This window comes from Pelodiscus sinensis, chromosome 8 (genome assembly GCF_052426305.1).
Source record: "Pelodiscus sinensis isolate ZL-2025 chromosome 8, ASM5242630v1, whole genome shotgun sequence".
In the NCBI taxonomy this organism is placed as follows: domain Eukaryota; kingdom Metazoa; phylum Chordata; order Testudines; family Trionychidae; genus Pelodiscus; species Pelodiscus sinensis.
The window spans coordinates 1,625,308-1,650,158 of NC_143059.1; the positions used below are offsets into that span (position 1 = coordinate 1,625,308).

The 24,851-nt window shown below is 43.7% G+C and overlaps 1 protein-coding gene across 12 annotated transcripts in view; it reads right to left on the bottom strand.

Moving 5' to 3' along the window:
* Positions 1 to 24,851, bottom strand: part of PPP3CB (protein phosphatase 3 catalytic subunit beta) — a 74,448-nt gene that overhangs the window by 9,028 nt on the left and 40,569 nt on the right. For 7 of the 12 annotated variants that reach the window (XR_012905748.2, XR_012905749.2, XR_012905750.2 and 4 more), the window contains 4 exons: positions 22,694 to 22,771; positions 10,743 to 10,769; positions 5,936 to 6,020; positions 5,093 to 5,190 (listed from right to left, as the gene is read on the bottom strand). Coding sequence is in view for 9 of the 12 variants with exons in the window: in XM_075935724.2 (XP_075791839.1) it covers positions 5,093 to 5,190; positions 5,936 to 6,020; positions 10,743 to 10,769; positions 22,694 to 22,771 (288 nt within the window). In the remaining 3 variants the exon portion in view is untranslated. The remainder of the gene's footprint in view (positions 1 to 5,092; positions 5,191 to 5,935; positions 6,021 to 10,742; positions 10,770 to 22,693; positions 22,772 to 24,851) is intronic. The other 5 variants (XM_075935718.2, XM_075935721.2, XM_075935719.2 and 2 more) reach the window with 3 other exon arrangements.

Consider the following 24,851-nt stretch of genomic DNA (forward strand, 5'->3'; position numbering starts at 1 on the left):
ACGTTGTGAGGTCTCTTCCAGCTCTATGATTCTATATTAGAGCATGCAAATAAAAATCTAACAAGTCACCTTTACTAACTGCCAAATAGCAACTCACATTCAGGGAAGTCCATCGAGATGTTTATAGCTGAAGTAGCTTTGGACAGGCACACTGACATACTTTGGTGGATGAATTTACACTGTCAACTTTCCAAAGATCTAGGCTACCGCTACACTAGCACTTTTCTCAGTTGGGGTATAAAAACCCCACCTCTCTGAGGGACATGAGTTTCACTGACAGAAGCAACACTGTAGATAGTGCTATTTCACCAGGAGAATGTCTTCTTCCAACATAGCTTCTAATGCTCATGGGTGGGGGGAGGGAGGACAACAGATGGATTGATTATGTCAACAGGAGTCCATACAGTAGCACAGCTGCAGCTGTACCATGCTAAGGTCGGTAGTGTAGACATGGCTCCAACTGACCAGCTAGTGTTTATGAAGTTAAGTAGTTGTGAAAACAGCTGTACCTTTTTGTATGTGCGGATTCTTCAAGGTCATATTTTGCACAAGGTATCACTATACAATATATACAACTGCCTGCTTTAATGTAAAATTATTAGACCTAATAAGACTAGCAAGACCATAGTCATCTTTTTAGTACTGCCTTGCTATGTAAACTACATATTACTAAATCGTCACAGGGAAAAATTGGATACATTTCACTAATGAGCATAAATAATTCTGTGCATCTGCCTTCCATCAATCTTACTTTCAAAAAACAGACATTTAAGAAGTTTCTCCATTCAACAGACAACTTACACAGTGCTAAAAATTGTTTGCTAAACTGATTCTTAACAAAGGAATTGGAACATGAGGTATTAAAATGAATCTTGGGAAAGTAAGAAAAAAAATGATTAATTTGTGATTCAATCTGAACAGATTTAATAATTCTTCAAATTAGTGAAGTATATCTTGAGTAAGAAACTAAACAGAACACAGCTATCTACATTATTTACTTTATGTTTTAAAATCACAGTGTTCAAATAACTATAATTTCCACAGTGTTGCTTTGGAAAACGTGTCTTATAAAAAGTCATCTGCACAAATACCTTCTATTCATAATATAGTACTTTTACAACCTTTATATTTAGAGTTATAAAAAGCTTGCTGTCCTTATTCAAAGAGAAAAATCTCTCAGGGGTAAATCAAATAGCCATTTGTGTGACTGGGGGGGGGGGTGTTCCCCCATTTTTATGATAAAAATGTCCCCAGATAGCAAAAATTAAATTACTTTTAGGAATATCTTAAAAGCGAACCAAACATGTAGTTTCTTGTCTTTTTATATTGCCAGTCAGCTATATAAATTACAGCACCAAACCTCTCTCCATCGTATCTTGTTATTCATGAGGCCTTTGTTTTCAATCTTTTAAGTAAAAGATCGACAGTAGGTCCAACCCTGAAATCCGTATTGAAGGAAAATTCTCAACTTCACTAGAGATTCTAAGGACAGGTAGCATGGTACTTTTATTTTCTGCAGTTCTAAGACTCTCCCCTTGATAAAAAGTCAGTTCTAATGCAATATCTAGGCCTATAAAAATATCTTCTCATTCCTTTGAGTAATGGTCAGAGTGGTAACCAGAGTAAGATTAGGAAAGTACTTAAGTGCTTGATCAGTCCAACTGATTTCACTGGGACTATTCATGATCTTAAAGAAAGACATGTGCTTAAGTTTCTTGCTGAATCCGGGTGTAGGTTAATCAAAATGCTAACTTCCTTTTAGATAAATGGTGACAACTTCATTCTGCTGAATAAATGGCACTAGAAAAGTCACATCTTACAGTATCATTAAAATAATGACGCCCAAGTAAAATGAAAAGTTATCTGAATTTGCTCATGTTAGCAATATATTATTAAATGCATAACTCCACTCCACATAAAAATGTTATGGATACAGGCAATGTTGCTTAAAATATCTTCCCTCTTAAAAATATCATCTTAATACCAACAATCTTAAATTCCACTCAATACCCTTTCCAGAAATTAATCCAGATGTTTCTCAAGTGTTTAATATGCTTTCTTTTGTGTGAGGTAGTTCTTATACTATTTAATTTTTAGGCTGTTTCCACTGCTCTTACCAGCAAAAAATATGTGCCTATTTACTCTATCCCTTTCATGATGTTCAGAATTTATGTTTATTTAAACCTTTCCTCACAACTTAGATACTTTAGACTGGCTATCATTTTAGGTGTCCTATGCTACATTCTTCCTCAGACAATCAACTCTCCCCAAGGCCAACCCTGAACAAAATTAGTTTGGGCATAGCTGTAGATTCACAGGGCACTGGTTCCATCTGGTCTCATCTAATAACTTAGTACAGAGTTTATTATTGTCCCTTTAAGATCTACTGTGCCCACTTTTTGTTTGCTTTAAAATGAAACAGCTCTGACTAGGCATTTGTGAAAAATCTGAAGTTAGGTCGAAATTACACTTCTGAAACACCAATTCAAAACTGCTTAATTTGGTTTACTGATATCTGTGCTTGTACTTAACTATTACATTTAGAAATATATCTGGATACACTTTATCTATTCTGATTTTTAAAAAAGTTCCAGCCCAAATCACTTGAACCAGATACCCCACTAATCTAAAACTACACAGGGCACAGATTAAGGCTTGACTATGCATACAGATGGAAACAGATGGTTTTTCCAATTATCACAAGAGAACTTTGCTAATTAGTGTTAATGAATGGGAAACCCATTGATCATTACTGAATTCGCAAGTGAACAAAAACAAAGAAAAGCAAGGATTATACATTACAAAATATACTTTTCATGTATTTTCTCAAATGTAGGTTAGTTGTTATATTTCATAGTATACTGGTAAATGTATTTTCTAAAAATAATGAAATATTTTCAACGTAAACGCTCACTATAGCGTTGGCTACTAAATATTTGCCAAGAAGTGCAGAGTTCACCAATTTTGTGATGATTCAACAAAGTGTAATTAGTGAGGTTCTATTATAGTTGTTTTACTTCAGAACTTTTCTTGTTGTAGTTTGGAAACGAATGTATTTATGTTTAAAATATTTTTCCCTAGATTCTGTTTAAAGGGTGCATACATATTTAATAAATTGTAAACGCTGATCAGTAAGAATGAAAACACTTTAAGAAAAGTTAACTTGATTATTTTGAAACAGTGAAACAATGATGAAATAGCCAATGTATTGATTCAGTGTATCAAGGAATATCACAATAAAGCATTTTGGAGTCGCTGAAAACATCCTCCTTTTCTCTTCCCCCCAAAAACCTCTCTTGCATACTTTCCAAATGTCCAGTTTTCTCTTCTAGTGATAATGTTTTGCATATGTTAACAAAACATTTTTTTCCTAGTCAGTTTGATCCTCTCTCAGGTGTTTATAGTGCAATATATGAAGAAAAACTGGGAAATGAGGGAGAGGAAATTGGAACACAGATTCAATTAAAAACAAAACAAAGTCTCACTAAACAAAGAAAATACAAACAGAAATTATAACCTATTCTTTTGGAACCTATTCAATCTGGATGGATTGAGGAACAGACACCATTTGTTGTTACAGACATTTACAAAACAATCACATACATAAAAAGAACACAAACTTAATTTGTAGATGTGCACCCATCAAAAAGTTATTTTTAAAATGTAACATTTATAGTTCAAAGCCACTGAAGAAGAGCTCTGATAAATTAACTGAAAGTTTAGTATAAAACTTTAGAAAACCTGATTTGAATGTTCTGAATTTTTCATTATAGGTATCTAAATTTCAAAATGACAAAAAGTAGCTACTCTTGGAAAACAGACTGTAAAATGTGACTCTGTTCATATATTAAAAGTTTTCTATACTGCTAGAAATCAGTGCCCAGACAGTGTTTGGCACTATACAAATACCCAAGACAAAGTTTAAATGCATTCAAGTAATTTATGCTAAAAAGTGCTGCACATGTAAAGTCCAGTTTCCCAGCTGATATTTTAGTTATCCATTACAACAAACATAATTCTGGACTTCATCCATTTGATACATTTTGTAAGAGTGTTGTGATATTCTTGCTATGCCTAGTTAAATCTATTATGGTCTTCTGAAAAGTTGATTCCATGTTTAAAAACAAAAAATATATCAACTTTTACAAAAATATTCAATGAGCCAGATTGCAGGTATGTTTTGTGTAGAGTTCTTTTTATTGTCATGCAAAAATATATGCACACTTAAACACCCTTTGATTTTGACTTTACAAAATTTAAATCCAATCCCTTTATTCTCAATTCTCAATATTTTCAATTACATTAATCTTCAAAATGCACAGACAATGTGCAGCAGTAAATGCAGCAAGCCTCAAAAACAAGGTGCTACAATGTTGTTTCTACATCAAGAGACAGACAAGTGTCTAGAAGAGTGGTTTAATTTTAACACTTATACAGACATACAGCTGTAACTAGAGAGAGACAGACAGACCTAAGAAAGCAGCTACATCTGCAGAAGAAGGAAACAGCATGTTACAAGGACAATTCAGGGAAGTCAATTATACACAGAACATTTGACAAACAACAGAGAACAAACTTTGGCATTAATTACCAGGGTACAAAACGCAGCACATTTCAATCGGTCAATGAAGTGAAAAAATGAAGCTCAGCAGCCTGCAGCTTTATGTTAATACTAGCATCAAAATTGACATTCACCAATTAAAACTAGTAACACATCTGTAATAAAACTGTGTGAATGAAAAGTGGACAAGTAAAAATGAAGAATTACATTGTACTGTAATGACCAAATGACTCTAGAATCCATTAACAGCCCTAAACAGTCACCCCACAGCTGAAACACTTGTGCCACCTGAAAATGCTTAAATGAAGGAAGCTCAGACTGACAATACTGGTCTACCACTACTAACTATTTGCTTTTAGTTTTATACCCTGGTTAGGTATCCATTTCACATAATTCTATGCTCATCTCAGCCGCTAAGACAAGAACTGAAAAGCATTAGAAATTCCCTGCATGCATTATGTGTAGTGCTAGCAAAAGAATGAGATGTGCCCCAGTCCATCTGAGGCACAGCAAGTTGCATAACATCATTACCACTTTGCAGAGTCTGACGTCCTCCAGCCAACACTCCGCTAGGTAGCATTCCAGTGGGAGTCAAACCCTTGAGTGTCAGCACACTTTCACTCTCTTCCCTATGGTGAAAGAAATGAAATGGCAGTCTCCTCATTATAAAGTCACTTAAATAAGAAATTTAAATAAAATAAGGAAATGTATATTTTTGCTATTTTTTTTATCCATGTCAAGATTTAATACAGTTCAAACTTCAAAGGGCTAACAACAGGCAAGCTTTCCAATATGGACAAGAAATTATCTGTTAGACACTCAGTTGACTGTCTTTTCCTTTCTGGAACTCATCAGTGCGATCAGGTTGCTCACACTCTGGTCCAAAGATTCTGTAAGTCTCGGAAGTTAAGTCTGACAAACACGATCTCTATCTGATCTCCTGTTTTTTCAGTAAACTCACACTCTGAAGAAAGTTTGGCAGCTACAGAAGTGTACTGTATTACAATCTGTAGCAGACTAGTCCTGAGCTTTGGGACATTTTCCTATCTAACCCTGATCCCCTTTGTTGTACAATTGTTATTTCAGTATCTGTTCATAAGGTATGGACGGACAGACATCTATAGTTAGGACACAGTGATTAATGTTGATTCAAAACTCCATTTTCTCTCAGTCTAAATGGTAACTTTCAAAATACAAACCCATTTTTTCTCCAAATACTCCAACATCAGCAATCTTAAAACTATCTGTGAAGCCAGAATTTTAACTAAGCTATTGCTTATGGATTTGCACAAAGAATGCTTTACATACAATGGCCTGGACTAGATTTTTCTCTTTCAATAGAGGAAATTGGGGAGAGACAGAATGTGGAATTACCTGAGAACAGAGAAGACTCTTGCCATCTTGCCAATTGCACGTATTTTGTTTCTAATGATTTCTTTTCGTGCTGCAGCTGTACCTACTTTCAATGGAATAAAAGAGGGTCTCAAGCTCATGAAGAGAGCGCTACAATTCAAGTACATTGATTTAATACAACTTTGTAAATTCAACAAGTATCTCAAGTCCAACACCCAAAACATTTCAGTGTGTATTGATTATAAAACTGGTCTTCCTCATCTTAAGAGGCCAGTAAAACCAATGCCTCATCCACAAAGAAAAAACCTCAAGTGAATCTAGTGAATGTCATCAAAACTACTATCACGTTTCATTCTCATGGCTTTTCTATTACTGAAATCTTCATTGACACTTGAATCAGACAAGCCCTCCTGATACAAGATAGCAGCAGCTGACATTGACAAGACACAAAAGGAGACTTTCTGGTACTGATTCTCTGGCATAGGCTTCCAACACACGTATGCATACATGCACCCAAGTGTCCCGTGGCAGTCAGCTGGAATACGTGAGGACTCCTCTACTTCCCAGCTGTAGGGAGTATCTATTCTTGTTCATAAATTTGCACCATCCGCAGGATTTATCCTTACCAAAGGACTGAAATAAATGCAGCATATTCCACAGAAGAGAGGGACAGCTGGTTGGGAAAGATGCAAATAAATTACCAAGGAGGCTTCGGAATAGGGATGTGAATGTTTAACCAGTTAACCAGTGGGAGCTGAAGCAGCTCCCTACCTTCAGTAGGCCAAGGGCTGCTCCAGCCCCATGGGAGGGGCCTGCTGTGGACAGGGGTTCTGTTCTTCTGCCCAGGCGCCCCACAGACAGGGTCTGCTCCAGCCAGGAGACCGGATCAGTTCTGTCTATACCCCCTGTCTGTACCAGAGCAGTCCTGTCTAAGTTAATCAGTTAACTTAGTGGTTCCCAACCTTTTTGATACCAGGGACTTGCAAACTCATTCACAAACTTTTGGCAGACTGGTAACATTTGCATATTTATTATTTAACAATGAATACGCAAATATTCAAATAAAGTCTTACCGGTCCTTCAAAAGCCTTGGCCTCTAGAGTCCCCCAGAGCCAGCCCTAACCCCTAGAGCCCCCCACCCCCTTCACTGCCCCCCAGCATCAGCCACTGAGCCCCGAGTCCCCTGCACCAAACCCACCCAGTGCCAGTCCCCCACCCCTTAGATCCTTCATTATCACCAGACCCCCCCAGTGCCAGCCTCCTGTTTCCAGAGCCCCAATACACCCAACCCCCCCAGAGCCTTCCCCCAATGCCAGCCCCCAGTCCCCAATATTAGCCTCATTCCCAGAACCCTCCACTGCCAGCCATGCCCCTATGGCCCCACAGTACTAGCCTCACCCCCAGAACTCCTCCAGTGCCAGCCCCCCATCTCTTAGAGTCCCCCACTCCCAAAGCTCCCCAGCACTAGCCCACCCCCCCTCACCTAGCTCTGCACTGTCTCCCAGCCGCCAGCTGAGCACTGTTGCCTGGGTTGCAGCACCTGCGGTGCAATGCTCAGCACAGCCCTCCCACCACGCAGCAAAGCGCTCTTCTGTGGCCAGGAAGATAACCCGCCCCTACACTGCCAGGCCTGGCAACAGCCCAGCCCACGACACACAGACGGGATCAGCAGTGTCTGCGGCACAGGCGACAGAGGTGGGCGCACATTTCTGGTGGTCTAGAGTTCCTCCCCAGGCCTTTAGCAGTTGGGGCCTAGAGACGCAGAGTCAATCAGCCTATGCGCATCTCTGGCTCGCAGCACCCACCCAACAGCCGGGTGGTACTAGCCCCCCGACACCTGCTGGTTTGAGTCAGGAAGCTGGGCTCCCTCGCCTGGCGTTGCCAGCTGCAGTGCCCTGCGATGTTGGGAAGTGGCCAGACACGTGGTGCAGGCTGGAGCTGGCAGAGGAGACCCTGCAGGGGAAGCCGGGTCCTGCCAGAGGAGGGGCAGAAATCACGGACACCCAGCACAGTTGCCCGGGGCCTCTAACCTGATCCTCCTTGGTAATGTCAATAAAGTCAGGGATGCTCATGGCCGTGAAGGCTCCCCTCCCAGGTCCTGAATACGACACCCGCAATGGAAAGAACACAGAGCAGCAGCTGGTCATGCAGCCCCGCCAGCTGAAACAGGGGTGGAGTTGAGGCTGCCCCAGTAAGGAGAACCTCACCATGGCCTGGCTCCAGCTGCAACACACTGGGGCAGTCTGCAGCGCCACTCACGGTGGGAGGAGAATTTTTAGTGTGTGCGCAGCTTATGGGGAACGGTGCTCCCCGGTGGGCAGAGGTCCCCAGCAACTGGTGTGGCCTGGCAGAGTGCCAGCAAGCAGGGGTCCATGGACTGGTGGTTGGGAACCACTGAGTTAACAGGTTCAACAATGTGTTGAACCAGTTAGCCAGTTAAACAGCGTTTTACATCCCTATCTCAGAGTAGGAATGTGAAGGTTTAACCAGTAAGCCTCACCCTTAACAGGTGAGGCTTACCAGTTAAGGTTACCTGGGGGGGCTGGAGCAGCTCCTTTTCTGTCACTCGCAGAGGACCAATCCAGCCCCATGGGGGGCCCGCTGCGGACAGGGGCTGCTCCAGCCTGGCTGAAGCAGCCCCTACCTGTGGCAGGCCCAGGTCCTCCCCACCCCAGTCATGTCCCTCCCCGCTCCCGTTAATCAGCTAACTGGTTAAACAATATGTTTAACCGGTTAGCCAATTAAACAGAATTTTACATCTCTACTTCAGAATGAGAAATAGAGGGACATCACTGTCTCCGTTTGAGCTGCTACAGTGCAGGAGCTCCCTCTTCATCCCTACCAATTATTTTGGTTTAGTTTACTGTGGGCAGAAGGAGGTTCCCACAGCTAATTTTTCCTTTCACTTGGTGACTCTCAAATGAGTGCTCAGCCAGGGACCAATCAACACCATTAAAGCTATGGTCACTTCAAAATTCTCCTCTGAATATTTAGGTATCTGGGAAAGAAACCAGCCAAATTGTGGTACATGGGGATTATATGTTGCATTTAAGCAAGGCAAGACAAAAGGTGGAGGGTGAACTTAGAATGCCATGTTAGCTATTTCACTCCTCTCACAACCCAAAGGCTAAACAAATGTTCTCCAACTTGGCGGATGGGCACCCTACAAGGCGGGTGCCAAACTATTTCACAGGGACACAGAGCAGAGGAAAGGAGCAGTGGACAGAGAAAAAGCTGCAAACACTAGATTCTGCCCATTCCTATCCAAAGAATGCATCTGTAGAAGGAATCCACAATATGCATGCATCCAGTGAAGACCCCACTTCTCGGTGCATGCAGCCTTCTGATGAACAGAAGCAAAAGCAGGTAAAGCAACCAGGGGCAAGAAGAAAAAAGGAGACCCTGAAGGATCAAAGGAAAAAAGGAAAAAACAGCAGACATGGGATAGCTGGGGATACACATATCAGCCAATTCACTGAAAGAAATGCTCTAGCCAAAAACGAAAGGCAAGGGGCAGCAACCAGTAGAAAAAAGGGAACAGCCTTTATGGCTGGAGAGCCCAAGGAGCACATGGCAGGTGAAAGGAGACTACTGTTGGCTGGATCAAGCTCTACTTTACTCCACTAGCAGAAGGGTATTTTCCATTGCCAATGAAAATCTAAAAAAAGTTAATATATTTTTTAAAATGTTTAAAACACTATAAAACATGAACTAGTTTACTGGGGAGCTGGGGGAGGTATTTACTCCTTCTCCAGAGCACCTTTGCAATTCATGAAGGTGATGAAAGTGATGAGGTGAAATAAAGGTACCCTAAAATCCCCCGTTCTGGCTGGGGAAGAATTATCCTGATGCAGGCACCTGCTGCTCTGCCTGCCTCCCAGCCCTCCATGTACCTTGGTGTACCAAGTGTGCTGGGAAGAAAGCTGCAGCAGATGGTACTGTAATAGATTCCAGGCAATGTGGTGTCCCATAGGCAACTTATGAAGGCTGCCCTTCCTTAGACAGGTCCTCTGGCTGCTTAAGTTTCATTTGATTATGAGGCACAACCAGAATCCTATATACTGGTCCTATTAACTGTGCAATACAATTATTAGTCTGAAACACATCCAGCAATATTACTATTCTCCAAAAGATTCACATAACCATTACAAATATCACATGAACCTTTTGATGTGTTCAGTATAATTAAAAATATTTCCTTCCAGTGACAGGATTTGTACAGATTTCAAATATTTTCTTCAAAAAATTATCACAATCAGAAAAATATTTCTGAACAGTACAGTTTGGGATTTGGGAAAATATTTGTTAGCTACTATAAACTTAATTTAACAAATGTATTTTCAATTATTAGATCAACACCTCTATAAAACTGCATGGCATACATATTACTTTTTTCTATTTAAAACTAGTTAGAAGATGCTAAAGGTACCATACAAACAAGATTTTGGAACATTTTCTAAACATATTTCATGCATAATTTTAAAGTAAAATATCCACACTAAAAATCATTATAAAAAATAAAACAAACTGCTCCCTACTCATGCAGGTCCAAAGATAAACTATTAGAGACACAAAAGAATGACATTCTATATAAAGAAAAGAGGAATGGAAGAAAGGAGAAAATTTTTCATGCACAGAAAGACAAATGGTTTTGGAATATGACTTCTGATGACATAAATACAAATCATAAGTAGTTTTAACAGACTGGTAATAAAACAAAAATTCTATTTATGTATCTCAGTACATATATGTGTTCTGTACTATCCTATTCACATTATGGTTCTATTAAGTCATATTTCAAATCATTATTATTCTGTCTGGTCTGTACCTTTTTTATTGCCATATGAGAGTTGTTCTTCAGATGGAGAGTGCAGAAAAAAAAAAGAAGTGAACGATGAAGAAAAAAGTGAGAGAAATAATAATAATAAAAAAAGATATTTTACCTGTCAGTGTAACAAAGAATGAATTTAGAAAAGAAAAGAGAAGGAAATGGAAAATGGCCACACTACAAAGGTATTAGGTGAATAAAGATATGAAGGCTACTCACCTTGTGCAGTAACTGGAGTTCTTCAAGATGGTGTCCTTGTGGAGACTCCATGCTTGGTCTTGGTCCAATCCCAACACCTGGATTGGAGATTTTGAAGCAGTCCCTGCCGGGCTGCACATGCGTAGCACGAACCAGCATGCACTGTGCTAGTAGGCACCATGCGTGCACGGCCTGAACCCTCCAGTTCCTTCTCTACGCTGGAGACCCCCAGGTCCGAAGCAGAGGGGTGGAGGGTAGGCCCTGGAGCATCCATAGGGACACCATCGTGAAGAACTCCAGTTACTAAGCAAGGTAAGTAACCTTCGTTTCTTCTTCTTCGAGAGGTCCTCATGGCTGCTCCACACTTGGTGATTAACAAGTCCCTTGGTGGTTAGGGCTTCAGAATGTTACAGTAAGCAGAGGATAACACAACAGAGCCCACTGCAGTGTCGCCCATGTAGGAAAGTGTATAATGCTTGGCAAAGGTACATTGCGTTGCCCAGGTGGCTGCCTTGTAAATGTCCATTAGTGGCACATGACATAGGAACGCTGTGGAAGCGGATACTGCCCTGGTGGAATGAGCTGTCAAGCGTGATGGTGGTTGTAGGCCCTGGAGCGTGTAAGCAATTTTTATACAGCCTGTAATCCATTTTGAGAGCCTCTGTTTCGATATGGGGTGTCCCTTAACTCAATCGGCAAATGTGAGGAATAGGTGAGGTGACTGTCTGAAGGTCCTAGTTCTTTCTAGATAAGAAGACAACACTCGAACATCGAGGGTATGCATGGCAGACTTAAATGCATTTGTGTGTGGCTTTAAGGAAGAATACAGGTAGGTTTACAGGTTCATTTATATGGAATGTTGAAGGAACCTTTGGTAAGAATTTTGGATGTGTGCAAAGGGTAACCACCCTATCAGAATGAAATACTGTAAAAAGGTGAGTCAGCCATGAAGTGCCATTATGTCTCCAACGTGGGGGGCCAATGTGGCAGCAACCAGGAATGCAACTTTCATGGAGAGGTGTGAAAGGGAGCAGGAAATGAGGGGCTCAAAAGGCCAGGGCTCACAGTACTAGCCCAAGATCCCAGGCAGGCACTGGTTGTATGATATCAGGATGTAAAAGATGCAATCCTCTGAGAAACCTTTTGATGATAGGGTGAGTAAACATGGAGCATCCATCAATTTTGTAGTGGAAGGCTGTAATGTACCTAGGTATACCCTGATAGAGCTAAACGAGCGTGCTGATTGCTTAAGGTGAGTAGATAATCAAGGATGAAGGACAGGTGTGTTGACATTGGGTTGACATTGGGTTACACCTTCGATGTACACCATGCTGAGAATCGCTTCCACTTGTAAGGCTGTGGATGAGGATTGTTTGAACCTGTTCCGGGAGGTCTAGTTCTAAGTGGAAGAGCCACGGAGTAACCATGCTGTTAGATGTAGCTTGCATAGATCCAGGTAGGTTTGGGTTGTTTGCCCCAGAGTGATTAGATTGTGTTGGAGAGGAAGAGTGATGAGTGTGCAAATTGACATTCTGAGCAGGAAGGGACACCACGGTTGTCTTCACCAGGCGGGAGTTATCAGGATGACTGTGGAGCCATCTGTCCTGATCTTCTGAATGATCTTGGCCAGAAGTGGGGAGGGAGGGGACGTAAGCAAGGTCGTAACTCCATTGGATAAGGAAGGCATCCCCAAGAGATCTTGTCCCTATGCCCGCTCTTGAGCAAAACTGAGTGCATTTGGTATTGTGTGGCACTGCAAACAGATCTATTCATGGTAGGCACCATTTGTGAAAATGGGAGCATGCTATCAAGAGATCGAGCACCCCTTCGTGATGTTAGGGAAAAGTGTTTGCTAAGAGCATCCACCGTCACAATGGAGACACCTGGTATGTGAATTGCGGAGAGGTGGATGTTGCAGCTGATACAAAAATTCCACAGCTTTATGGCTTCGGTGCAAAGGGATGGAGATCTGGCTCTGCCCTGTGTGTTGATATAGAAGACTCAGGCAATGTTGTCTGTGAGGACACAACATGTTTGTTGGCAATGGAAGGCAGGAAATATCTGCAAGCATTGTGTACGGCATGCAGTTCTAATAGATTTATGTGTAAAGACATCTCTGAAGTTGACCAGAGGCCTTGGGCAGTCTGATCTCGGAAGTGAGCACCCCATCTGGTGAGGGAAACATCTGTTGTAATCATGCACAAGGGGAAAGGCTGAAGAAACAGGGCACCCGTGCAAAGATTGGCTGGTTTGGGCCACCAAAGGAGTGATGTTTTGACCTCGTGTAGTATTGTGAGCGAGACCGATATAGGGTGTTTCCAAGGCTCGTATACTCTGGAAACGCAAACTTGTAGGCAGCACATGTGAAGTTGAGCATGCAATATTACTAATGTTGTGGCCGCCATGTGGCCAAGAAGTTGCAAACAATTGTGGAGGCAGGAAAAGGGAATAAGGGAATTTGTGTGCAGCCATCTTGGTCTTGTTAACAAGAGAGCAAGAGTCAGGCTAAGTCTGTGGCCTGACAACGCGAGATCTGTAATTAGACGCTGCCTTTGCCTCTCGCCTCCATACGGAGATAAGGATAGAATGCTGACTCCGGCAGGGACCTTGAGATAAGGAGCATCTGGGTGGAACTAAATAACTGTTAGCCATTGGTGTTTGTAATGGGAAGGAGACTAATTGTTATTGTCATTATATCTAATAGACAGTATATAAACTGCTTCATAATTGCTTGTATTCGAAGATCTGCCTCGGAAGGGGGGGGGGGGGGGCTCCCCCTCTGTCCGAACCAGTTTTTCCCTTGCTGCAGCTTGTAATAAAATTGCCTCTGGCTACTTGTTGCTTAAACACAACGCAGAGTGAAGGCTTGTTTTCTTCCACACAATCCTTGGCTGTGGTGCGAGAGACACGGTAGATCATTGTAGCTAGCGCCTGAATGAAGAGGAATCTTTCGTGAGGTAGATAGGCTCAAGGACACATGGAATCTAGGCAGGCCCCAATTAATTGTATGTTCTGGGAAGGGTGAATGGAACACTTTCTCCTGTTTATTTGGAAGCCTAAATTTTGAAAGCATTGTATGGTCACTGCTATAAGGCGTGCCAATTCCGTCTGGGATGTTGACTTGAGAAGGCAGTTGTTGAGATGGGGAATACGATTATTCCCATAGAGTGATGACACACTGTGACTACAGCAATACTTAGAGAAAAGCCAAAGGGCCATTGACAGACCAAAGGGTAGGGCTTGGTATTGGTAGTGGTCCTGGCCTACTGTCAACCTCAAGAATTTTCTGTGGGCAGGATGAATCAGGATATGAAAGTATGCATCCTGGAGGTCTAGGGCTGAAAACCAATCGCCTTGTTGCAATGCCAGGTTAATGATAGAGTGACCATGCGAAAGTGTTGCGTCTTGACATATTTGTTCAGTTTGCATAGTTCCAGAATTGGCCTCTAGCCTCCTGATTTCTTTTGAGTCAGAAAGTAGCAGGAATAGAAGCCCCTGCCTCTGTGCTCTTGTGGAACCAGTTTTATGGCTCCTAGATCTAATAGATGAAGCATCTCCTGTCGTAGCATGAGAGGGGTTCCTGAAGAAGGACGGGGTAGGAGGGTGGATAGAAGGGTTGGAGAGAAATGGGATGATGGAACCAGACAGAATAATGTCGAGCACCCATCTGTCTGAGGTGATGTAAGCCCACTGGTGGTAAAATGGGCAAAGCCGATTTTGGAAGGTTTGTGTGGTCATTCTCTGCATTGAAATTTGTACGGGGTTTTTGAGGCCCTCAACCATGCATTCAAATTTGCCTATTGGTCAGTAGTGGTTGAGGGGCTGAGCCGAGAGACTGTCTTCACCTCTGAGGCTGGGTTCGATTTCTGCCTAGCATATTCAGCAGGATAACATAGGCCAGGTAGCATGGCCGCTGATAGGGCTGATACCGGTGTTGTCTCCACCTACTGGCAGGCATATGTATCCCTAATGTGAAGAGAGTGGCATGGGAGTCCTTCATAGTGTTGAGGACTTCATTGGTCTTAGCTGCAAATAGCTTCTCTTGATCAAATGGCAAGTCTTCCACTGTGGATTGGCTCTCATACGGGAATGTGGCCAGGGAAACCCAGAAGGCTCTACACATCACAATGGAGGTGACCATGGTTCTCGCAGCAGTGTCAGCGGCGTCAAGTGCTGCCTGGAGGACAGCTTGGGAAATGAGGTGCCCCTCTGATAACATGCCGGTGAATTGAGGTCTCTTTGCCTCAGGGATGTCATCAGCAAACTCCATGAGTTTGGAGTAATTGCGAAAGTCTTATTTCGCTAGCAAGGCTGAACAGTTTGAAATTCTGAACTGTAAAGTTGCAGAAGTATACGTCTCATGCACAAATAGGCCAAGCCTCTTAGTGTCTTTGTCTGGTGGAGTGGTACGAAAGCGATGTTGTTTCGCCCCCTGGTGTACAGCTTCCACCACTAGAGAGTTTGGTGTGGGATGAGTAAAGAGAAATTCTGAGGTATTGGCAGGTACATAGTATTTCTTGTCTGAACACTTGTATGTAGATGGAATCGATGTAGGAGTTTGCCAAATTGTGTTGGCTGGATCCAAAATGGCGGGACTGATGGGGAGGGCAATTTTGTAGGATGGAGCAGTCAGGAATATATCAGTGAGGTTATGATGGAGTTGCGCCACTCCTTCCATGGCGATTTTGAGCTCAGTCACAACTCTCTTAAAGAGTTCGTTAAAGTGCTCAAAGTCGTCTGCAGCTGACGGTGGAGGTGGCATCACAGCCTCATCTGGTGAAGATTATGAATTGGTAGGTGGTGATGTATCTGGAGGGCTTCCCTTTTGAAACTGCCATCTCCGCCTGTTTTAAAGGGGCAGTGGAACCGAGGATTAGCTGGGGACTCCCCAGATGACCCCAGGCTCCGCACAGCACTTCCCTGGAACCCAGGATCAGCTGGGAAGTCCCCAGCTGATCCCGGGCTCCACGGCTGTACCTTTGAAAAGCTGTCTAGGGGTTTCAAAATGACGGCACTGCGACTTTGAAGTACCCCTTATCTTATTTTATGGAGGCAGCAAAGGGGGGGAATGTCAACTAGTCAAAATTCTATCTGATAAGCAAATGCTTATTGGATAGTCGACTAGTCTTTTTCATCCTTAGGATAGAGCATGTGATGTCATCGGTACCAATGAAGCATTTGTGCCAAAAAGCAGTGACTGAGGGGCAGATGTTACTGCTAAGTCAGTGTTTCGCATGTATGGCAACGGTGCTGTAAGGATCAGTTTGTAATGTATGTCTATACAATGCTGACGGTGTGTTCGGCGTGGATGGACTAGATCACTGGTATGTTGGCAATACCAAGTATACGATCGGTGCTGCAGCTCTGGTTGGTGCAGATGGTGCCAAGGAATGAAGGGCACCATCAGTGCAGAAGTGGTTGGTGCCTTCGGGCGCAGTGTCGATAGTGATGTCGGTGTCGTAGTTATCGGTACCGCTGAAGTCGTCGGAACTGCTGATGTATGAGACAGTACTGAGGTAGATGACAGTACTGTGGTCTGTACATGTATGGTTTTAGGGTGACGTTTAGGCCCTTTGCAGTCAGTGCCGCCGGCAGCTGATGATGCCTGAACACTTGAGGTGCCCAGCGCATCGTAAGTGCTGATGTGGGACCCCTGTGCCAATGGTTGGGGTGGAAACAGCTTTCTGGAGGAAGGCTGATGATGTGACACAAAAGAATTCCTCTTTTTTGGTGCCTTTTTGCCCTGAGGGAAAGCTGGGGTTGGGCGTACCTCCCTGGGCTGCCTTGCTGCATCCGAAGCAGAGTGTGCCTTTTTTTCCAGTAGGATCAGTTTAGGAGAAGGTGCCTGTCCCTGCGAGTCCTGGCCTTGAGTTTGGCACAGAGGGGACAATCTTGTGATGAATGGTGCTCCCCCTAAATATCTGACACATTGCAAGTGGCCATCAGAGATTGGGACTGTGTCTCTGTAAGAGATGCACCGTTTAAAACCCAGAGAGCCGGACATGACAAAAAAAATTTTTTTTTTTAAACTACAATTAACTAACTACATAAGAATAACACTAACTAACTTGGAGCTATGTCTCAAGTGAAGGGCGGTTGAGAAAGAACTGGAGGAATCGGGATGCACATGCCTACTAGCACAGCGAGCGCTGGTTTGCGCTGCACGTGTGCGGCCCAGAAGGGAATGCTTCAAAATCTCCAATCCAGGCTCCAGGACATCACCAAGACCAAGCATGGAGCATCCATGAGGACCTCTTGAAAAAGAAGAAGAAGTGGAAAACATTGGATACATTTTACAATTCTGATAAGTAAGGAAAATTTGTCAAGTATCTGGAAACTAGTTATGAAGAGAAGATAAAAGACAGTACACAGTTAGCATAAGTAATGCATGGAGTGGGAACATGCCCCTCAACAGCATATTGTGGAGGGGGGAGGGAAGCAAGAGGCAGGCCAGCAGCCAGTGGGGAGAGGGGAGCCTGGTGCCCAGCCCCTCGTACTCACTGGCAGTGGCAAGGCAAGTGGAGCAATGGCCCCAGTTTGCTTTGCTCCTCCAGTCATGTCACTCAGGGGAGGGGAGGGACCTCCCTGCACTCAACCGCGGGAAGCGGAGTGATGCAGCTGGAGATGCACAGAAAAGTGGGGCAGCCTTGCTCCACTCGCCCAACCAATGCTGGTGAGTGTGTAGGGCCGGCAACTTGCTGCCAGTGCTGGCTCTGCTAGTCCCACATGCTGCATCACTCAGACAAGGTGGGCGCAGGACAATGGCAGGGAAGAGGGAGGGTTGAGCGAGGGCGGAGCAGGGGTATGCAGGGCCAGAGGTGGTCCTGGTCTTTCCTGGGCTGGGAGGTGGTCACATGGCTGGTGGCCGCTTAACCAGTTGCGCTTGAAAGGTAGAGTCATGTGAAGAAACAGTTCAACACACAAAATTAGGAAATAGTTCAACTCCAATACATAAAAGGGATCATAGCAAGTTAGTCTTTGCTGCAGAAACACAGGCTAAGCCTACATTGGCACTTCACAGCACTGCAACTTTTTGGCTCGGGGGTGTGAAAAAACATCCCCTGAACACGGAAACTAACAGCATTGTACAGTGCCAGTGTAAATTGGGCTATGCTGAGGTTAGCTACTCCCCCTATGGAGTACAACAGGCTTTGGGAGCACTCTCCACGAGTGCTCATACTGTGGGCACACTGCTGCAGCTGTGCTTTAAACTTTTAAGTGTAGACAAAATCTATAAGAAAACCTGTCATTCTAGAGCAGAGGTAGCCAACCCATTTAACAAAGATAGCCAAAACAGCTAAGGAAAAAATGCGAAGAGCCATATCAGAATTGTTAAGCAGAAAAAAAAAAAAAAAAAAAAAAAAAAAGCCCCACCTAGAACAGACTTGTGCAACAAAACCAAAAAATTTTTTTTAAAAAAAAGTTTGTTTAAAAAAGGAGGTTGTCCCCTTTAGACAGCTGACATCTTGGGTGCCATTTTTAAAACCCTGCTTCTCCGACCCAGTAAGCACAGGGAAGCCGGGGGGGGGGGGGGGGGAGGGAGTGGCTTCGCGAGCCGTACTTTTGGGGGGCAAGAGCTGCATGCGGCTCATGAGCCATGGACTGGCCACGGCTGTTCTAGAGGGCAAAATAATCATGCATGAGAGAACCTCTGCCCCCAAATGCAATAGGATTACTCATGTGAGTAATAATGTATGTTTAAGTATCAAGATTCAAGGGTGTATTTTTAATTTTCATGTTTCTAGCAACATCCTAAGTGCCAGGAAAGTTCAGGTAGCGCTCACAGATCATCATAACCTTCAAGATGAAAACACAGCTCTTACCACAGTACAGTTTCTTTGTTACTGTTTTTAATATAAGTAAGGATCAAATTTGGAAGCCCCCAAAACAGAGTGTGTGTCAAGAAGAGGTTTTTTTGTAACAATTACTGTTTATCCATGTGTACAAGTTAGACCTCCCAGGCCCGGCACCCTCAGGACCTCACTGATCCTGGATGAGGGATTTTGCTGGATCTGGGGAGGTAATTTCTCACTCCCCTGCTGTTAGCCCCACCGGGCTCATTGGCTCCCCTAGGCAGGCCAGCTGAGTCACATGCTGGGCTTCCTACCCCCCTTTCCGACCTTACTGCAGCCCAGCTTCCCTCTCCCCACAGCCCAGCTGGGCCATATTCAGACCTTCTCAGCTCCCCACACCTGCAGCCCAGCTAAGCCATGCACTGGCTCCCCAGCTCCCGGCTGCCCCTCCCTCCATCAAGGCAGCAGCCTCCCGGCTCCCAGCCCAGCCAGGCTGTGCACTGGGGTCTCCCCAGCCCCACATTGTGCTGGGTTCCCAGCCCTGCAGCATGCCAGGCCTCTCTGATCCTGGAACATCCCTGGGTCCTGCCAAAACATGGATGTTGCTAAACCAGAGAGCCCCAATTAACTATTCTTCAAGTAAAATAAATTCTGGTAATTTTTGAATATGTTTTGTTGAACAGTACCCTAAATAATGTTTGTCATGGGATTCCCCCATGCTTTATGAAAACTGGCTTATGAATATGCATCACTCAAAGACACCTTAGACAAAATGCCCCGTGTAACCATATCAATTTTAAAGTTACAATCTGCTGAATCTGTATATCCTGTTTTTGTATATGTATCATTCTTGTTTGTGCAGTCAGAGGTGCAGATCAGTTTATCATTCTAAATGTGCTAAATGAGGGTCGGTTTTGATGCTCTGGAAATTTAGTGGCTCGGTGATCTAGCCAAAGACCTGTGAACGATTCTCTTCTTCCTGAAAGCCCAAACTATGGTTAGTCTTGGAAAGAAATGTGGCCAGGCCACCTGAGATTGATACCCATTTTGGCTTTGCTACTTTTCCACTTGAGGTGAGAGACATTTGAACTAAGCACAAAGAATTCCCGTCTTGGGCAAAAGGCACGTGGGGCAGGGAGAAACCAAACAACAGGGGCAGTTGCCAGACATCAGTAGACCCACTTACCACCTCAGATGCCTGCTGAGAGCATCTAAGAATTGGTTAGCCATCTAGGAGGCTGCTTAGTTGTGAAAAAGATGTTTAGAACAACTGTTTAAGGTAAGAATGTGCATGTAACACGTTTCTTAGTGATTTAAGGTTAACTGGTATTTTTTGTTTATTTTAACTTAGTAATTTACTCTGATCTGACTGTTTTCACTTGCAACCATTTAAATTCTATTTTTTATACTTAATAAAGACTTGTTTATTATCAAGCCTATTGTAAATAATTGTAATCTGGGGGGGGGGGGAGGGGGAGACATCCACTCAGCATCTCTCTCATTGATAAAAAGGGTGAACCTTATGAGCTTTTTCTGTATAAAAGTTTTACACCACATAATACAGATTTGTTTGGGGGTTTGGTCCCCTTTAGGGGGTTGGTTTCCTGGGTGCTGGGCTCTTATAGCTGAGCCCTCCCAGAGATGAGCTGGTTCAGTATCTGTCAAGTTCAACAGGGGGATTTTACCCCAACTCTGTGCCTTGGCCGGGGGAGACCAGAACTTCTGGACCAGCAGGACAGGGTAGTGGGGAGCCCCAGAGAGCAGGAATGCAGACATCAGTGGCTTGATTAGTAGACTTAGGAACAACCTCAAAGGGACTTCTGTGATGCAACCCCACCATAATATTATTTATCAAGATTAGGGATGTAAGTATTGTTCAAAACATCCACTGCAGCACAGGTGGGGCTGGGATCTTGCCTGGGACTAGGGCTGCAGGCGAGGCTGCTGGGGTGCATGGCAGGGCTGGACTGCTGGAGGGAGCCACGCTGCTGGGCCCCACCTGCTACCCTGACCTGTCCAGGTTCCCACCACCCTTTCTGTCCCATTAACCTATCACCTAGTTAGCATTCTGGTAAGCCAAATACTTACTGAGTAACTGGTTAACCATTTACATCCCTAATCAAGACTATTATACTACATTACAAGTGATGGCATCTTACTATTGTACACATCTGAAAGGATCCATTGTACTGTGTCGAAGCAAAAATTATAGGCCATGGCACTAGACTACATGTACCATCGGTTTTTACAGTTTGGTAAATACAGTAAAACTCCATTGGTCCGGCATCCAATGCTCCGGCACTCCTGATGGTCCGGCACCATCAGGAACCCGGAAGTGCTGGGACAGCCGGACAACTGGAGCTGCTCTGTGCCCGGCTTCCCCGATTCAGCCGCTGCTGAAACTGACCAGCAGCTGAGTCAAGGAAGCCGGGGGCAGAGCAGCTGGGGTGCTGTCAGGTTGGTCTCGCAGCACCTGGCGGGGGGGGGGGGGGGGGCAGTGCTACCGGACCAAGCCAGCAGCACCCCAGCTGCACTGCCGCAGGCGTTCCCGATTCAACCGCTGCTGAAACTGACCAGTGGCGGCTGAATCAGGGACGCCTGGGGCAGAGCCGAACTAACAGAAGGGGGGGGCTATGAGGGGTCTGGGGTGGCATCCCACCCAACCCCACCCTTCTCATAGCCCCCCCTTCTGATAGTCCGTCATATCTGATAATCTGGCATCCCATATGTCCTAAAGGTGCTGGATTATCGGAATTTTACTGTACAAGGTATCTGTGTGACACAATAGCTCCTCTTCCAATCTTTTCTGCTTTAAAAACACAACAACCGAGTTAAAACATTTGAGAGTTCATTTTTTTTCTCCACAGCTATAATTTCTTGCCTCACAAAAAAGATTTTTTTTAATCTGTATTAGGGACACCAGCTGTTTCCAAGGGTGCAAATAAATTTCTTAATGTAAATTTACTTTAAGAGCTTCTTATAACAGCTGGGTATTCTTTAAATGTTGTAAATTACCAATATACTGTTACAGGTTGTACCTCCCTTAACCGAGACACACTGTCTGGCAACATCCGTGGTCTGGCATGGACCATGGATGTTCCTGGACCAGAGAGCCCAGGAAGAGGGAGGTCTGGTGGCTGGGCAGAAGCACCATAATGGGGGGACAGACAGATGGCATTGTGGGGAGTTCTGTCCCCAACAGAGCTCCCTGGCTCCAGTAACCGGGTAGCTCTAGCCTGGTCACGGCCATGGACAGGGAGCTCTGACCCCAGTGGCAACCAGGGAGCTCTAACCCTTTCTCCAAAGTGGAGCTCCGGATGCGTTCTGGCTCCAGCAGCTGAGTAACTCCAGCCCCAGTGACAGCCACGTAACTCCGTCCCGGCTGTGCAGCTCAGGCTGTGGTGCTCCAGCTGCAGGAGCAGTGGGGCCATGGAGAGCCCTGGCAAACTGGGGTAGCAGCGGGGGCAAGCTGGAGCCCTAGCCTAGTGGCTGCACATGCCACGTGGGGGAGAATGGGGGACCTTCCCTGGTCCGGCAAGTCCCCTCGTTCAGGACCAGTCAGGTCCCAAGGGTGCCAGACCAGCAAGGTCCAACATGTATTTCTAAAAAGTTTATTAATATTGTATATCAAGAAAACACTTATTGTAAACAATCATCTTAATTTGTAAATATTGATAAACTTTGAGAACTTTTTACTTAAGATTAGAAGTTACGATGTTTATTTTGTGATCTTTATTTGTACCATTATCACCCACTAATGGCTTATGCGAGAAAGAATCCTAAATGTAAAAAGAAAATGCTTTTTTGCCTATCAGTATAAAAGTGCCATATAAAGGGGAAAAAAATCCCATAGATAATATATTATATGTTGGGAAAAATTGTAATTGGTCAAAGTCTGAACCACTACGACAGATATGCTTCCAGGAAAATATAGTACTTTAGATGTCAAGGTGACCTTACCGTCAAATTGATCTTCTCCCTCAGTCATTAATTCATCATCAGAGCAAATGCTGAGAACGTTCACCAACATTTCTGTTACTGTGTTCAGAAGAATAATAATGAATGAATTGGGTGTACACTGCTACTTATTCCATTCATGTGTGAGGTGTTACAAATTGTCTGCACTTACAACTGACAAAATTTTTCACTCCAGTACGTATTTGTTCAGCTCTCAGCAATCGGCTTTTCCTAATGTGCACATTCATGGAACATAACACAACAAAATGACAAAGTCCTGCAATAACTTCACAGGCTTCCCTCTTTTCCCACTTACATTCCCAGCATGTGTGCAGTTTTACTAACCAAAATGGAAAGAATGTTTGCCCAGCCGATCTTGATTTTAGGTGCCTTTGAAATATAAAATGTTAATTGTCATGACTGGAAATGCTTTGATATAAAAGAGCAGTTTACTGAAACTAGAATTGGTGATCTATTGGGATTACTATGGTGATCCACTTTGAATTATGAGCTTTGTTTAAGTTAGCTATAAAAGATTAGGGCAACAAAAGGATTCACTGGGGAGTAATAACAACAGTAAAATGGAGATAAAGCTGAAAAATGCGAAAATATAAATTAAGTAGGTCTGAAAAGAAAATTTTATAAACACACAAAATATTTCTACATGAGCTGAAAGGCAATGGACCCTGCTGCCTTTATTTTCTCATGAACACTATGATAATTTAAAATGGATTTGCCATAAATTTCTTCCAACTGACAAAGTTAGATTTAACCTTCGGATTAAAATGAATTTTCTTGCATTTCTGAAAGCCAACAGAAAAAAAATACAAGGGCCTTTACTAACTTGCACTGTGGTTGCAGTAGTGGGTGCACAATCACTGGACAAAAAAAATGCTGACATTAACCTTATCTAATAACCAAAACCTCAAGTGAGCAAAATCAAATAATATCCCAAATAAACAATGAACGGTTAAAAATAATCCACATGTTCATCAGCTACCCTCTCAGTGTCTTTCAAACCACATAAAGAATATATTTATTGTATTTAATAATAAATTGTCCAAAAAGTCACTATGTAAATTCTTGATGTTTAGATTTCATCACAACATGAACAGAAAACTTTCCAACTCTCATTCTTTTATTTCAAAAGCATAATTTGCTACATACACTGAGTATATTAAAAAAAAATCTACATTATCTGATTGTGATTTCTCTCAGAAGGGAATATTAACCCAAATCTAGAGTCCTGCATTTATGCAACTTGTCTCAGGAGTACTTTTCAGATATATCCTCTTCACCAAGATACTGTAGTATATATTGGTGGGATGTTGAAAAGGACAACCTAATGTCCATCCACAACTGCTTTTTACTTAAACCTACCTGGAGTCCAACTGTCCTACATTTAAAATTGCTAGCTCTGGAGGGAGGGAGGTAGAATGGAGATATAATTGTTCTCCTAAAATATAATTGTAATAGATATGTAAAAATTGCCCTTCAAAGGTAAATCTTTAGACACTGCAGAATGTTAAAAGAACATCCATCTTAACTAGACAATAATTAAGAGTTCTATGTCAAAGATCACTTTTTGAAATTATGGGCAACCCAGGTTCTACCCCACCCTTTCCGCCAAAGCCCACCTACTCCATTCCCCTCCCTCCCCTCACTTTCACCTGGCTGGGGCAAGGGATTCGGGTGCAGGCTCAGACAGAGTATCCGTGGCAGAGTTTTGGGGTGCAGGAGCAAGGAGTGCAAGCTCTGGGAGTTTGCCCCAGCCCGGAGCTCCCTCCAACACCTGAACTCACTCCCCGAGCCCACATCCCTCACACCCCTCTGTACCCAATGCTCTGGGAGGGAGTTTGGGTGCTGGAGAGGGCTTTAGGCACTGTACTGGGGTGAAAGAGAGAGGAGTGCAAGCTCTGGGAGGGAGTTTGCCTCAGTCTGGAGTCCCCTCCTACACCCAAACTCTCTCTCAGATCTTGCGCCCAACACTCTGGGTGCAGAAGGGAGCTCCAAGCTGGGGTAGAGCACTGGGTGCAGGTGGTGGTGAGGAGTGTGGCCTTTTGAAGGGAGTTTGGGTGCAGGAGGCTGGCACAGAACAGGAGGGCGTAGGCTGCAGTCAGGAAGCAATCACTACAGGTAACCACATGCTGCCCCTGGAAAT